Source organism: Martes martes, assembly GCF_963455335.1.
Source record: "Martes martes genome assembly, chromosome: 4".
NCBI classification, from domain to species: domain Eukaryota; kingdom Metazoa; phylum Chordata; class Mammalia; order Carnivora; family Mustelidae; genus Martes; species Martes martes.
The window spans coordinates 26,182,436-26,199,944 of record NC_137891.1 but is presented as its reverse complement, the minus strand read 5'-3'; the positions used below and the strand labels follow the sequence as shown (position 1 = coordinate 26,199,944).

Here is a 17,509-nt window from a genome sequence, read left to right as displayed (position 1 = left end):
ATAAAAAATTTAAAATTTATCTTAATTAAAAAATGTATCCTTATGAACAACAAACCCTCTGGGTCTATTACACATGCTTTACCCACTAATTTTGACTTTCAAAGTATTAAATTATTAAATCTGGAAGTCAGACAGTTCTGTATATTTTGGATTTCTGTATAATTACTATGAGGAAAAACAAATAGATATGTGTGAACCTGATCAAGAAACTAAAATATATTACGTTCTCCTTATTATAAGACAATAATAACTTCAGACCGAAATGCTGTATTTTTTATTTATTTTTATGTTTTATGCATTTATATTTTTTAAGTAAGCTCTAGGCACAATATGGGGCTTGAACTCATGACCCCAAGATTAAGAGTTGCATGCTCTACCAACTGAGCCAGCCAGAAACCCCAGAGACAAATGTTTTAAATAAGTTATTTAATATAGTTCTCCCAACAACCTTATAAATTATACAATATTATCTCATGCTTAGGTACACAAAATAAATTGTGTAAGGTTACATAGCTGATTTTAGGTTTTCTCTTGTTTTTAAAATCATTATTTAGAGTTAAATACATATAGTTCTAAAACATGAGCCTTTTTCTCATCCTTCTCTATACTAGAAATTATCGGTTGTGGTCCTATTTTTAACAGGAATGTATCTTAATTTTTTTTTTTTGTAATAGCCTAAGGTATTTACAGAGTAACTGTTTTCCATACTATCTTGGCATTATGGGTAGAAGTGTAGTCATATCCAACTCACTTGGTAGTGAAGATTATTCTTTCTTAAGAAATTTTTAAAAATTCTAAACATTTGTGCAATTTTTAGAAGCAAACATGTAGCCATATAAGAACATTAATAAATCAGATTTAACTGATGTTAAAATGACAGAAATATACTAATTCCACTAAATATAACATGCAATGCAACGTGCAATGCATGTTTTCCAGTGCTGTGATTCTTTTAGAACACTTTGAAAATCACATGTATTAATATTCTAGTATTTGCCAGGAAATTTACTAGGCCCTCTCTATGGATTGTAATTAATTGCATCTTCACAATTAGCTATTAAATTAATAACTATGATCCAGTTTTAGAGATTTAAAAATCAAGGTTTGGCTTACTAGAGGTCATAGATATAGTAAAAAGATTTGAAACCAGGTCTACTCTTCCCTCTGTTTTGTTTGTAGATATGACAATTCAACCAACATGAAATATACTTAACTAGGCTATATTTGATCCCATGAAATATTTTTGGTTTGGAAGGACCATTTGTATATATTATGGAATATTCCATGCTGAAATTAATATTTCTATGGCCTATCAATATAGAAACCTGTTTGAAAGAAATAGGATTATTTTAGGGAGGCATATTCTTAGTGAATGCATACTCTACTCCAGTTCTCCTGTCTTTTTCAGCTAAGTCATTGAAAGCCATGTACTTAATAATTTATCCTGGTGATTAACGCCTATCCTTTTGATCTATCCTTTGGTTTTCCCTGCCAGGATTTTGGTTATTTCTTGTCTGGCTCCTGGAAGTTTTCTATGTTATTTTAATGAATTTTCTGGCTATATACAGATTTCTTTTTTGCATAGCTCTGAGTTTTAAGACGATATAATCAGTCTTTCTCTTAAGCTTTCTAGAAACTTTGCTGTCATCAATTCATTTTTTCTCTTTGGCAAAATTAAATCCAAAGTAATTATTTCTCCTTTTATTCCCTTTTTCCTGATAGATGAAACCATCAATTCAAGAATTAATTGGCTGTTCTGTTATTAACAGAATGACCATTTAATAGATATGTACCTTTTCTTTATTTCTTATTACAACATTTTGCAGTAAAGAATTTCAATTACCCCCATTTAGAGATAAGAGGCTCTAGAAAGGTTAAATAACCCATGTAAGTCAGAAACCATACACATATAATACATGAAAATGTTATACAATGAGGAAGAATTACTATGTGCAACAGACACCAAAAATACATACTTTTAATCATCAAGATCAAAATTGTTGCTTTTTTTCACTGAAATTCATAGTAAGAAATATACATTATTTTGTTGCAAATATGCACATATACATTTACATGTATACGTGCACATATACACACACACACCACACTGGTATATTCATTGTATTTTATTTATCTCTCTATATGTAGCTGAAAAAAGTCCCAGAAAATAATATTTCTCCTTTCTGTGGTCTTTGAATTATAATATTTTTCTCTTTTTTAATATATTTATCTTTTATTTTATTTTAATTATTTTATTTTATTCAACATTATATCAATTATAAAAATGTTGGTTATAACCCAGTGAATGGCTTTTATGGCTCACTGGTGGTGACCCATAGTATGGAAAATCTGCCCTAGATGATATCATCTTCATGTCAATTTTGTACAATGCATTAGGATCATTCAGCTGACTACAAAGCCTGTGGTAACTTTCCACAGTGATATCATTGTTTCTCTCTCCTTACTGAACTGTTTTTTTCCCCACTATATCTCTATCCTTATAGAGTTGCAGGCAAGCGTATGATTTCTCAACATGCAACATTATTTTATTTATTTATAAAATCTACCTTCAAAAGCTTGAAATAAAAATTTCCATGGTCCACGATTGAATTATACATTGCTTTATTCTAGAATGTCCTGTTTTTCATTAAATAATTTTTAAACTACTGTGTTGGATTTCCTACTTAACACTCAGACATGGGTTTTGGAAAGGCCACAGGTCACTAGTTCCATGAATTGGCAAACTGGTCTTTGTTTTAGAAAATCCTCTTGGTATTTATCCAGAAATATATATTCATGAATCATTATCATCATCACAACCTGCTTCACTGTTAGCTGGGGACTCCTACCGTTTCCCCTCTTGAGTTCACTGGACAGACTTCAGAATTCTGAATGGGCTGTTCATTTACTATGGCTAAAAGCTTAGCAAATTCCATACCCTATGTGAGGGTGATGTCTCTGTTTCTGGTGCCTCTTCAATAACTTCCTGAATCTCAAAAACAGTATTATTGAATATATTTTTCCTATTTTTTTTTTTCTAAGATCAGTAGCCTTCTCTTGGCTATGATCACTGTCATTTCCTGCATCAAACTGCATCTGATGCCCTGGTCTCCTACAGCTGTGGCAGATATGGTAAGAGAAATGGCAACTTACATGTCTGATATTTTGTTACTGAAACTAATTTTAGGTCTTCCTCCATTTTACTGTGTGCTTGAGTCTTCCCTCCACTGCTAGAGCTGCCTCAGCAGGTTCAACATAGTTTTCACTTATAGGCAACCTTAATTTTTAGGGAAAAAATGTGTAGTTTGGATAAAGATTTCTCACCAATTCTTGGTAATATTTAAATCTCTGCATTTCTCTATTTTATTGAAATGTCACTTTCAGTGTGTTCATTCTTCATTTACTCAACCAATATCTTCTGAGCACCTAATCTTTTTAGGCACTCCTCTAAGTCCTGAACATAGAATAGAACAAAAGAATAGACTCTTATGCTCAGAGAGCTCACTTACAATAATGTGTGAAGTGCTTTAGAGACACCTGGGAATATAAGCACTTTTCCAAAACCATTTCTTTAATGAATCCAATTTAAATATCCTTGATAAAGTCTCTGCATGGCCTATTTCATACTTGTAGCTTGAATGTAAAATGATTGATTTTAAAAATATAGAAATGGCTTTAAATGTTTCCTGATTCTGTCTAATAATAAAAACTCAGCAAAAAAAAAAAAAAATGTTCTTACCATGACAACTTGGTAAGGCTCTATTCCATCCAGGTCTTCCATCATCTCCCATGATGCAGGTGAGTGTCGAATAACCTTGAAGAACATAACCAGCATCACAGTAATAGGTGACTGTTGACCCTAATTTATAATCCATTCCAAGTCTGGTGCCATTCATTATATTGCCTGGATCAAAGCACGACTCTCGAAGTTTTGCTGAAAAACAGTGTTGATATAAAATGAATTGTTTTAGGATGCTATTTTCTTTGAATCCTTTAATATTTCTTCATTTATACTTCTAAACAGATGGGAAAGTACCAGAATCCCTTCTGTTACTGTTTGACGGCTCAAAGTACAAAGTAGCCCATAATCATACCTGATATTTTGCTAATTCATATTGATGAGTAAGAATATAAAATTTTTCACCGGTCTTCTCATTAAGATTAGTATCTAATGTACAAACATAGAGGTTTTATAGTTTACTATATACTGTTATGTGCTATAATCCATGCATAAATATTTCAAAATATTTTAGAAAAGAAGGGCTTACTTATTTAATATTGCTTTATGTATTGCATGGGGCACTGTGTGTTAGACGCAGACAGTGAATCATGGAACACTACATCAAAAACTAATGATGTACTGTATGGTGACTAATAACAATAATAAATAAATAAATAGATAAAGTCCTTCTCCCAAATAATGTACACTCATTCCGTGTGACTGAACTGGGAAATGATACTACTGCCTATGTTGAGCTCAGTTCATTTTACCACTGGGAGTAAGGTAAAAGACACTTTTCTCTGCCCTGAAATAATTTCTTGTGATCCATCTCTTCTAGTCAGTACCCCCTTTCTATCAGAGGTCTTCCCATTATCAAACAGTACCAAAATTTTTATGACATACAGATCATGATCGTTTGGGGTAGAGAGTCTATGCTAAAGTCAAGGACATTTATTTACTTATTTATTTTTAAGATTCTATTTATTTATTTATCTATCAGAGAGGGAAAGAGAGAGTGTACACAAGAGCACACAAGGAGGGAGCATGGCAGGGAGAGGAAGAAGCAGGCTCCCCGCTGAGCAAGGTACCCTATGCAGGACTCCATCCAAGGACCCTGCGATTATGATCTGAGCCAAAGACAGATGCTTAACTGACTGAGCCACCCAGTCATCCAAAAGTCAAGTACTTTTACAACTAACACTAACAGACACATTGAATATTAAGTCCATTTACAATGAAGGAATTAAAAGTTTTCTGTGTGCCCAGATAGTGAACTAAAGAGAGTGACGGGGGGAGGAGTCAAGATGGCGGAGAAGTAGCAGGCTGAGATGACATCAGGTAGCAGGAGATCAGCTAGATAGCTTATCAAACCATTGCAAAGACCTAAAGGTCCAACAGAAGATCGAAGAGAAGAAGAGCAACAATTCTAGAAACAGAAAATCGACCACTTTCTGAAAGGTAGGACCGGCGGAGAAGTGAATCCAAAGCGACGGGAAGATAGACTGTGGGGGGAGGGGCCGGCTCCCAGCAAGCGGCGGAACAGCGGAGCACAAAATCAGGACTTTTAAAAGTCTACTCCACTGAGGGACATTGCTCCAGAGACTAAACCAGGGTGAAGCCCACACGGGGTCAGCGTGGCCCCAGGTCCCGTGGGGTCACAGAAGGATCGAAGGTGTCTGAGTGTCGCAGAGTTCACAGGTATTAGAGCAGGGAAGCAGGCTATAGAGACAGAGCCGAGGGAGTGAGCTCTCAACTCGGGGTTACCTTGAACTGTAATCCGTGGCACAGGCCACTGTTCTGTGAGTGAGGTCCCCACAAGATCCGGGGAGACACCCCCTGGGGGACCTCAGGGATCTGTGGTGTTCAGAGACTCCAGGTAGAGCTGTGTGCCAGAGACAGAAACACTTGGTCACAGGCTGGGTGAGGTCAGAGCGTGGCTGGAGGCCAGGGAGACGGGAGTGATTGACCGCTTTTCTCTGAGGGCACACTGAGGAGTGGGACCCCAAGCTCTCAGCTCCTCTGGGCTGGAGATTGGGAGGCTGCCATTTTCATTCCTGTTCTCTGGAACTCTACAGAAAGCGTTCAGGGAACAAAAGTTCCTGAAAGCGAACCCGAGCGCATTACTTAGCCTGGCCCCTGGTAAGGGCAGTGCAATTCCGCCTCAGGCAAAGACACTTGAGAATCACTACAACAGGCCCCTTCCCCAGAAGATCAACAAGAAATCCAGCCAAGATCAAATTCACTTACCAAGGAGAACAGTGGAAATCCAGAGGAGGAGAAAGCAAAGCATGGAATTCATGGCTTTCTCCCCATGATTCTTTAGTCTTGTAGTTAATTAATTTTTCTTTTAATTTTATTTTTTTTCTTCTGCTAATTTTTAACTTTTACCCTTTCCTCTTTTAACATTTTTAAACTAGTTTATCTTAACAATACCTTTCATGAAAAAAAAAAAATCTTTTTTGAACCTTCATTATTATAGTCATATTTTATACTTCATTGTATCTAATTTTATTTTTTGTATACACATAGGATTTTTTCTGCTAAAAAATTTGGGGTATAACTTCTTCTAATAGATCAAAATATACCCTAAATCTTGTTCCAGGCTTGTTCTAGTCTCCAGCCTGAGCAAATTCTCTCCACTTTTTTTCTTTATTCTCCCAACCAACTTAATCAACTCTTTTTTTAGAAATTAAAAAAAAAACTTTTTTTCACCTTTATAGGCATATTCCATCCCTTCATTGTGTTTACCCTTATATATGTTTTTCATTCTTTAAAATTTTTGGAGGTAGTTTCTTCTAAGAGCCCAAAATACTCCCAAAATTAAGTGGGCAACCCTGTTCTAGTCACCAGTCTAATATATATACATATAATTTTTTTTATTTTTTTTTCTTTATTGGTTTTATTTTTCTAATTTTTTTTTTCTGAACTTCTTTTTATCCCCTTTCTTCCCCCCATGATTTGGGGTCTCTTCTGATTTGGTTACAGCACATTTTCCTGGGGTCTTTACTACCCTTTTAGTATTTTATTTTCTCCTTCATATATTCTTATCTGGACAAAATGACAAGGCAGAAAAATTCACCACAAAACAACAACAACAACAACAACAAAAAAAAAAAAAACAAGAGGCAGTACCAAAGGCTAGGGACCTAACCAATACAGACATTGGTAATATGTCAGATCTAGAGTTCAGAATGAAGATTCTCAAGGTTCTAGCTGGGCTTGAAAAAGGCATGGAAGATATTAGAGAAACCCTCTCTGGAGCAATAAAAGCCCTGTCTGGAGAAATAAAAGAACTAAAATCTAACCTAGTTGAAATAAAAAAAGCTATTAATGAGGTGCAATAAAAAATGGAGGCTATTACTGCTAGGATAAATGAGGCAGAAGAAAGAATTAGTGATATAGAAGACCAAATGACAGAGAATAAAGAAGCTGAGCAAAAGAGAGACAAACAACTACTGGACCATGAGGGGAGAATTCAAGAGATAAGTGACACCATAAGACAAAACAACACTAGAATAATTGGGATTCCAGAAGAAGAAGAAAGAGAGAGGGGAGCAGAAGGTATATTGGAGAGAATTATTGGAGAGAATTCCCCTAATATGGCAAAGGGAAGAAGCATCGAAATCCAGGAGATGCAGAGAACCCCACTCAAAATCAATAAGAATAGGTCCACACCCCGCCACCTAATAGTAAAACTTACAAGTCTTAGTGACAAAGAGAAAATCCTGAAAGCAGCCCAGGAAAAGAAGTCTGTAACATACAGTGGTAAAAATATTAGATTGGCAGCAGACTTATCCACAGAGACCTGGCAGGCCAGAAAGAACTGGCATGATATATTCAGAGCACTAAATGAGAAAAATATGCAGCCAAGAATACGATATCCAGCTAGGCTATCATTGAAAATAGAAGGAGAGATAAAGAGCTTCCAGGACAAACAAAAGCTGAAAGAATTTGCAAACACCAAACCAGCTCTATAGGAAATATTGAAAAGTGTCCTCTAAGCAAAGAGAGACCCTAAAATAGTAGACCAGAAAGGAACAGAGACAATATACAGTAACAGTCACCTTACAGGCAATACAATGGCACTAAATTTATATCTCTCAATAGTTACCCTGAATGCAAATGGGCTAAAGGATCCCATAAAAAAAGAGAATTACAGACCAATATCTGTGATGAACACAGATGTGAAAATTCTCACCAAGATACTAGCCAATAGGATCCAACAGTACATTAAAAGGATTATTCACCACGACCAAGTGGGATTTATTCCAGGGCTGCAAGGTTGGTTCAACATCCGCAAATCAATCAATGTGATACAATACATTAATGAAAGAAAGAACAAGAACCATATGGTACTCTCAATAGATTCTGAAAAAACATTTGACAAAGTACAGCATCCCTTCCTGATTAAAACTCTTCAAAGTGTAGGGATAGAGGGCACATACCTCAATATTATCAAAGCCATCTATGAAAAACCCACTGCAAATATCATTCTCAATGGAGAAAAACTGAAAGCTTTTCCGCTAAGGTCAGGAACATGGCAGGGATGTCCATCATCACCACTGCTATTCAACATAGGACTAGAAGTCCTAGCCTCAGCAATCAGACAACAAAAAGAAATTAAAGGCATCTAAATCTGCAAAGAAGAAGTCAAACTATCACTCTTTGCAGATGATATGATGCTATTTGTGGAAAACCCAAGAGACTTCACCCCAAAACTGCTAGAACTTGTACAGGAATTCAGTAAAGTGTCAGGATATAAAATCAATGCACAGAAATCAGTTGTGTTTCTTTACACCAACAACAAGACAGAGGAAAGAGAAATTAAGGAGTTAATCCCATTTACAATTGCACCCAAACCATAAGATACCTAGGACTACACCTAACCAAAGAGGCAAAGAATCTATACTCAGAAAACTATAAAGTACTCATGAAAGAAATTGAGGAAGACACAAAGAAATGGAAAAACGTTCCATGCTCCTGGATTGGAAGAATAAATATTGTGAAAATGTCTATGCTACCTAAAGCAATCTACACATTTAATGCAATCCCTATGAAAATCCCATCCATTTTTTTCAAAGAAACGGAACAAATAATCCTAAAATTTATATGGAATCAGAAAAGACCCTGATAGTCAGAGGAATGTTGAAAAAGAAAGCCAAATTTGGTGGCATCACAATTCCAGACTTCAAGGTCTAGTAAAAGCTGTCATCATCAAGACAGTATGGTACTAGTAGAAAAACAGACACATAGATCAGTGGAACAGAATAGAGAGTCCAGAAATAGACCCTCAACTCAATGGTCAACTATTCTTTGACAAAGCAGGAAAGAATGTCTAATGGAAAAAAGACAGCCTCTTCAACAAATGGTGCTGGGAAAATTGGACAGCCACGTGCAGGAAAATGAAATTGGACCATTTCCTTACACCACACATGAAAATAGACTCAAAATGGATGAAGGACCTCAATGTGAGACAGGAATCCATCAAAATCCTTGAGGAGAACACAGGCAGCAACCTCCTCAACCTCAGCCGCAGCAACGTCTTCCTAGGAACATTGCCAAAGGCAAGGGAGGCAAGGGCAAAAATGAACTATTGGGATGTCATCAAGATCAAAAGCTTTTGCACAGCAAAGGAAAGAGTTAACAAAACCAAAAGACAACTGACAGAATGGGAGATGATATTTGTAAACAACATATCAGATAAAGGGCTACTATCCAAAATCTATAAAGAGCTTAGCAAACTCAACACCCAAAGAACAAATAATCCAATCAAGAAATGGGCAGAGGATATGAACAGACAGTTCTGCAAAGAAGACATCCAGATGGCCAACTGACACATGAAAAAATGCTCCACATCACTTGGCATCAGGGAAATAGAAATCAAAACCACAATGAGATACCACCTCACACCAGTCAGAATGGTTAAAATTAACAAGTCAGGAAATGACAGATGCTGGCGAGGATGCGGAGAGAGGGGAACCCTCCTACACTGTTGGTGGGAATGCAAGCTGGTGCAACCACTCTGGAAAACAGCATGGAGGTTCCTCAAAAAGTTGAAAATAGAGCTACCCTACCACCCAGCAATTGCACTACTGAGTATTTACCCTAAAGATACAAACATAGTGATCCAAAGGGGCACGTGCACCTGAATGTTTATAGCAGCAATGTCCACAATAGCCAAACTATGGAAAGAACCTAGATGTCCATCAACAGGTGAATGGATAAAGAAGAGGTGGTATATATATACAATGGAAAAAAGAAATGAAATCTTGCCATTTGCGACGACGTGGATGGAACTAGAGACTATTATGCTTAGCGAAATTAGTCAATTGGAGAAAGACAACTATCATATGATCTCCCTGACATGAGGAAGTGGAGATGCAATGTGGGGAGTTTGGGGAGTAGGAAAAGAATAAATGAAACAAGATGGGATCGGGAGGGAGACAAACCATAAGAGACTCTTAATCTTGCAGAACAAACTTACGGTTGCTGGGGGGAGGGGGGTCAGGAGAGGGTGGTGGGGTTATGGACATTGGGCGGGGGGTATGCTGTGGTGAGTGCTGTGAAGTGTGTAAACCTGGTGATTCACAGACCTGTACCCCTGGTGCTAAAAATACAGTATATGTTTATAAAGAGAGTGACAGAACATTTTGAAAATACATAGAGAAACAGAAAAATCTGTTCATTCATTTTGGAGAATAAGCTCTAAAACAAACTGTTGTTAACAGATCTGGGCAATGCCTTAATATTTCCATCTTATTATTACTATTATAGATTCCTTAAGAAATAGTAGAAAAATGTAAGGGACATCACAAGTTCAGGATATCAAATGTGATTTTCTACTTTAGAATTTATTTTATGTTCATGGGAAGCCAGGAGGTAGGTGTATCTCTGCACATGACTCATGGAAATAGCGGGATTTAAATCAGCAATATCTTAGTGTTTGGCTATCATAGAAATTATTTTATTGTAATATATCCAACTCTGATTAATTAAAACAGTAGGAATATATTTCTTCCATTCATAAAACTTTACAGAGTTCAATGTACTTCAACATTCATAGGAAATGTGAAATTTGTGCTTTAGAAAGAACACTATACAAGATTTCTCCCAACTCAAGAGGAAATGGCAGAACTAAATATTTAAATGAATTTAATATACTATCAGAGGACTGAAGTTCTGCTTTCCTTCCTTCCTTCTTTTTTTCCAATAAGTACTTAAGAGCCCACACTACCCAAATAACTGGAAATATAGCCGTGGACAATCAGAATGTATTCTGGCCAACACGGCATTTAAAATTTATTAATTATATTAAATAAGTGCTTGTAACTGTAATGATTATGGCATAAGGGGAATCAGTCAGGAATCTTCCTGAAGAATTGATATCTAAGCTGAGCATCAAGAGAGAAATGAGCGGACCAGATGAAAGAGAGACAAGGTGCATGAAGGGGATATGTGTGCAAGTCGGGTCAACCTGATACCATAGTTTCCATCCAAAGCTAAGTAACTTGATCATCTTCCAAGTGCACATGCACAGATGCACATACATGAAATCTGCACCCTACATATTATTCAGAATTCACAATAAAAATCATTTCTCAATCCAACAAACTCTATTTCTTCCTTGATAAGAAGATTATGCACACAATACCATTTTCCAGAAAGAACCAGCAGCGTGAATACTCAATTTGGTTACTAAGAATGAGACTTCAGTGTTGCAAGAGTTGGATTGTTTATTTTAAAAAGGAAAACTGCACATTGAGCCTTTCCTTAAACAAGCAGGGAAACACAACATAACTCTTAGGCAGAACAGAAACCTAGCATTTATAGCTGGCCTTCGTGAAACTGAGCAAAGTCCCTTGAGGGAAAAGGAAGAATTGAAATTACTGTTTAAAAGGATTCATCTCTTTGGCAAGTGATGAATCTTTTGAAAAGTTTGCTTTTTCCTTCTTTAAAGTTCTCCCAATAGTTTCAGTGACTTACCTGTGAATCTATATTGCAAATGTCTTATTTTTTGAGGAAAGGGAAATATGGCTAACAAGTGAAATATATTGCCTCTGCAATAATTTTATATTGCTAGCCTCATTTTGAGTGGATTCATCTATCTCATTATTGTGTTTACATACTACATTAGATCCTTGCTGAATAGCTTTCTATGAATAACACTGCCCTTATTTCCAGGTCTGTCATAGCAATTATCTGGAAACTTTGGAAACACCTAGAGAATCCTTATGCAAAGGTCTAGGCAGTAGATGGAAAGGAGATTTGCATTTTTGAAAAAAAATTGTGAGGCAGACAGGTTGATAGAATTATTTTTATGAGTAATTAAGTTTATTTGCCTTCATAGTAGTTTGCCTACTGAATGGATCCTCAGCAAAAGACTCCTTGGCTTATGTTCTCCAAAAAGAGCATATAAGATGTCTGCTGCAAGACAGAAGTAAGCATAAGCAATAAAACATATCTTATATATGTTTTTTTAATATTTTATTTACTTATTTGACACAGAGAGAGAGAGATCACAAGTAGGCAGAGAGGCAGGCAGAGAGAGACGCGGAAGCAGGCTACCTGCTGAGCAGAGAGCCTGATGTGGGACTCGATCCCAGGACCCTGGGATCATGACCTGAGCTGAAGGCAGAGGCTTAACCCACTGAGCCACCCAGGCGCCCCTTACACATGGTTTTTAAAGAAATTTTTATAAAGCATTTATTTTTCAGAATTTTTCTACAGGCAATTAAAGTATCCTACATGCTTATTTTAATGAAAAAAAAAGTGGCATTAGAAAGCCATAAACTGTGCCTTGAAAATTCAATTGGAAAAATGAAAGCTTTACTATGCTTATTTCTACTTTGTTCCTGAAAATAGACAGGTGTTGAGATAATATGGCCTATCTGTAACACTATGAAGTTTTTTTATCATAGTTTGCACAAGACATAGTGATAATTACGTTTGTTGAATTCATAGGTAATGACTGATTTATAAATACATATTTTTTCTGGGAGAAGAAGAACCATAAATATTTTTATTGTTAAAAGGAGATTACTTTAGGGCAACTGCATGGCTCAGTTTGTTAAGCGTCTGCCTTGGCTTCAGGTCATGATCCCAGGGTCCTAGGATAGAGCCCCACATCTGACTCCCCACGCAGTGGGGAGCCTGCTTCTCCCTCTGCCTGCTGCTCTGCCTACTTGTGATCTTTCTGTCTCTCAAAAATAAATAAATAAAATCTTTTAAAAAAGGGGGATTTTTACTTCAAAATTTGTTCCCACATAAAGCTGTACGCTCATGAAGGGACCATTATTATGAATAATGTCAGTCTGTGTATAATCAAAAGTAGATATATGTTACTTTTGGTTTTGAAGGATGACCAGAGTATATAATATCCACCTGCCTGTTATTTCCAGGATAGTGGACATGTGTGGATGGGCATATACCAGCTAACATGAATTCAGCAACTAAGAACTAAGCACCCTTCAAATGTATATGCATTATATTTCCCTCATCTGATCATAACCAGTCCCAAGAGGCCTCCCTATTGTAAGTGTAAGAGTTCATCTAAGGCCAGATGCCCCAAGGTACTTTAGAGAATAAGTATAAGCCATACATGTATCTCTTTTATTTTGGAAAGTATTTCTGCAATGTAAATTAAATGATTGCCCCCAGAATACCTCAGGGTAACATTGCAATGTAATAAGTTGCTCTGTGAAAAAAATATATCTTAACTTAAATTGGTATGTTAATTTAGAATGTAATTTATGAGACTGTTAAGGTTCTTGGAGCAGGTGGCTAACTTACACCATATATAAACAACCAGTCATAAGTCTTCCGCTCTACATATTGGTGTCTATAAATCGGCATCCCCGGCCAGCTAAAGCACCAGCTGCCAGGAGGTCCCCTTCAGCAGCACAAAACTGTGTATATTCTCTCTCCATCAGAATCAATATATTTTGTTAAAAGAATACTAATATTACTACTATATGAGTCACATTTGTATAAATGTTATAATTATGAATATGTAAATCATACTTACTAACATCATAATCTCAAATGGTCTTAATATTAAAACAATGCAAATGAGAGCACTGTTTAAACTCTAAATATTATTCCACTGTAAATTTGTTAATATTGTATCTCATTGAAGTTACAGAGGAAACTAGGCCTGATCTAAACTCTTTGTGGAGACATTGTTTTAAAATTAGCCAAATAGCTCCCCTTCGGCCCCAAACTTCAACTTCTCCGCTCCAATTTACTATTGTCTACAAAATAAAAGCATATCCACAATTCTCTTTACATAAGTGTAAAGTGCTATTCCTTCCAGAATCCACGTGAGTAGGCTTGTGTTTTTGCAATGTTCAAAAATAGCACTGGTTCATTGCACAAGTTCTGTGTATTTGCACACAAACAAAAATAAGGTTCAGTGTCCATCTTCAAGGGGGAAATGGAGAGAAAGATCTGAACCCAAGCAGTTGTAACTATAATCTGGTGTGAGCTCTAATAGATGGAGGTGTTGCTTTTAAATTAAAGGCCTACTAAAAACATGTGTTTAGACTGAGTCAAGACTAAAGGCTTTACTTTTCAGTGCCAACAGCACGTGTTCAAGTGAAGGTACAGGGCATGTATTATAAGTGACAAAGGAAAATTTTTTACCATACAGAGCCTCAATGCATATGTCAGTTTATTTGGGGGGTGCATATATGAAAATTCTGAGGTGTCGCTCTATGGCAGAAATAGGCATAAGGACCACTTTATTAGCTCTAAGAAACTAGACAATTAAAGTGGTAACTTTTTTTGAAATAGGATAAGAAATATAGGGAGGCTGATGAAAAAGGCAGACCCTGGGGACCCTAAAGTGGGGAATGGAAATTCCCCATGGATGAAAAATGTGAGGATCACTCCACAGAATTAATTAGGTTGGATTGAGGGAGTGTCACAAAGTCTATACTAACATCAGAAAGAAATACTCTTTGGAGTATAAAAATAAGACTTCATGAAATTGTGTGTAAGTGGGTATTGGTGTAGTAGCTGAGCATGGTGGGGAGTAATTGTAGGGTCCAGGGAGAAAGACTGAATTCATGGCATGATTGATTATGTGTTTCTCTCTGTTTGTACTTTTATATTTTTATTTGCCTTTATTCTTAGTAGTAATAATAACTTATGCCATCTCTCTGATATGAGGAATTTGAGAGGCAGGGGAGGGTTGTTGGGGGCGGGTAGGGAAGGAAAAAATGAAGCAAGATGGGACCGGGAGGGAGACAAACCCTAAGAGACTCTTAATCTCATGAAACAAACTGAAGGTTTCTGGGGGGGTGGGGGTAGGGATAGGGTAGCTGGGTTATGAACATGGGGGAGGGTATGTACTATGGTGAGTGCTGTGAAATGTGTAAGCCTGATAATTCACAGACCTGTACCCCTGGGGCTAATAATACATTATATGTTAATAAAAATAATTTATGTCAATTCCTTTAATTCTTTTTAATAATCTGATCCTTAGTCTTATCATTTATAAAATAGGCGTAGCAATATTTATCACCTAATTCTGTTAGTTTAGTATTTTTGTTGCATTTATAAGTGTGCCCGCTCACAGGTAGGATAGAGATAATTCATTAAAAAGAGCTGATCATTGCACCTAGAATATAGTAGGTACATAATGAACAGTTTCATCTTTGAAAAAAATTTTCATTTGTGGCCCTTTTCCTAGGGCAGCATAAATCGTAGGTTTTGGAAATAATGGAACATGGAAATGGATCAAGCTGGGAAATAGGAATGCACATAGAGTAAGCTAAGAAAAATGGAGAGAGTAGGTTTTATCTCAAGTGTTTAACTACATGGATTTAGGAATGGCTACCTGGGATGCTAAGTAGAGGAAGTACTGTGAGGTCAATTCCAGTTTCCACAAGACATAATGCTGGAATCGATTAGTACCATCTCCCCTGAGCATGGTAGAATTGGCGGCATTTTTCCTGTATCTTTTCTCCTCGTGACCTCTGGAAATGTTTTACAATAGGACCTATCTGTACTGACTTGCTTACAGTTTTCTTTTTTTCTTTCCTTCTTTGCTTGCCTGCTTTCTTCCTTTTTTCCTCTCCTCCCCCTTTCCTTTCCTTTCCCTTTTTCCTTTCCTTTCCTTTTTTTTTCTTTTCCCTTTAAATAGGTCTTATTTAGAAACCTGTTAGCTTGTAGATACAAGAAGATATTCTTTTTTTTTTTTTTTTTTTTTTAAGGCTCCCCGCCAAGCAGAGAGCCCGATGTGGGGCTCGATCCCAGGACCCTGAGATCATGACCCGAGCCGAAGGCAGAGCCTTTAAACCACTGAGCCACCCAGGCGCCCCACAAGAAGATATTCTTAAGGAGCCAAGTTCTCTTTATAAAATGCAGGACAGAAATGTATCTCTTACAAATGTATTTCTTACATTTCAGTGTTAATAGTTTATGTCTCTAATTGCGACTTGATTTAAAAGAGAAAATACCTCTTGTAGCTGCTCAAAACCAATCAATTAAATAATTAGCACACAGTTATGTGTCGGCATTATTGTAAGACACTAATTGTACAGCAGCGAATAACAGAGTTCTTGCTCTTAAGAACCCTGTATTTCAGTGTGTGTATGGGGAGTTAGTGGAGTAAATTGGGGTGCATATGGTAAATAAGCATGCAAAAAAACAAGAAAGTATCTGGTGATTATATGGTTATTTGAGAAAAGAAAAAAATGAAATTACAGAAAAAGGAGTAGAAAGCACAAAATAAGATCTAAAAGGCAAACAAATATAAATGGAGTAAATTCAATGTACCAATAAAGAAAAGAAAAGTATAATTCCTATGTACCCAAAAATAAGTTTCCATAATATATAAAACAAAAATGGTCAAAGTTTTAAGAAAAAATAAAAAAAAATAAGAATTACAATAATATGTCCAAGATTGCTCAACCAAGGAAATTTTTTAAAAAACAGTGAGGATATAAATATTTGAGAAATACAATTAGAGAGCTTAATTTAATGGATATATATATAAAAACCTTCACCCATCAATTAAATGGTGCTCTCTTTGCCTGGCACACAGGGACAGGCATAACAATTGCCCATACCATAGGCCATACAGCAGTCATGCCCAGGAATTGGAATCATACATATTTTATGACAGTGTAAGTAAACTGAAAATGTATAATTAAATATAGATAGATACTAACTGACACTATTTCTGAGTAACTGGTCGGCAGAAAAAAAATCATAATGTAGTGGTATTAGGGCAAGTTTAGAATGATTAATAATGAAGCTCTACACTTTTAAACTTTTGCAAAGCAAGCAAAGTGATACTTAAAAAAAATTATAGCCACAGAAGTTAATATTAGAAGACAACAATTTGAATATTAATAAGTATTTATTTCAATAAACTGGAAAAAAGGTGAAGCAAATTCAGAGAAAATAGAAGGGAATAAATACTATGAATAAAAGCAATATTAGCACACATACTAAGCAATGTTAATAAAAACATACAACACCAAATAAAGTAAGAAAATACTGCAAATATGTTTATCCCAATACAGTTGAAAACTTGGAGGGATGAAAATAATTCTTAGACAGCAGACTTTCACAAATCTAGGATGGGGTGCCTGGGTGGCTCAGTGGGATAAGCCTCTGCCTTCGGCTCAGGTCATGATCTCAGGGTCCTGGGATTGAGCCCCGCATTGGGCTCTCTGCTCAGTGGGGAGCCTGCTTCCCCCTCTTTCTCTGCCTGCCTCTCTGCCTACTTGTGTCTTTCTCTGTCAAATAAATAAATAAAATCTTTTAAAAAAATCTAGG

At 36.3% G+C, this 17,509-nt stretch overlaps 1 protein-coding gene across 3 annotated transcripts in view; it reads right to left on the bottom strand.

Annotated features, from left to right (window-relative positions):
* Nucleotides 1-17,509, bottom strand: part of CSMD3 (CUB and Sushi multiple domains 3) — a gene marked incomplete at both ends in the record, with an annotated part of 1,233,164 nt that overhangs the window by 252,057 nt on the left and 963,598 nt on the right. For all 3 annotated transcript variants that reach the window (XM_080802411.1, XM_080802412.1, XM_080802413.1), the window contains one exon: nt 3,740-3,934. In XM_080802411.1, the coding sequence (XP_080658537.1) occupies nt 3,740-3,934 (195 nt within the window). The remainder of the gene's footprint in view (nt 1-3,739; nt 3,935-17,509) is intronic.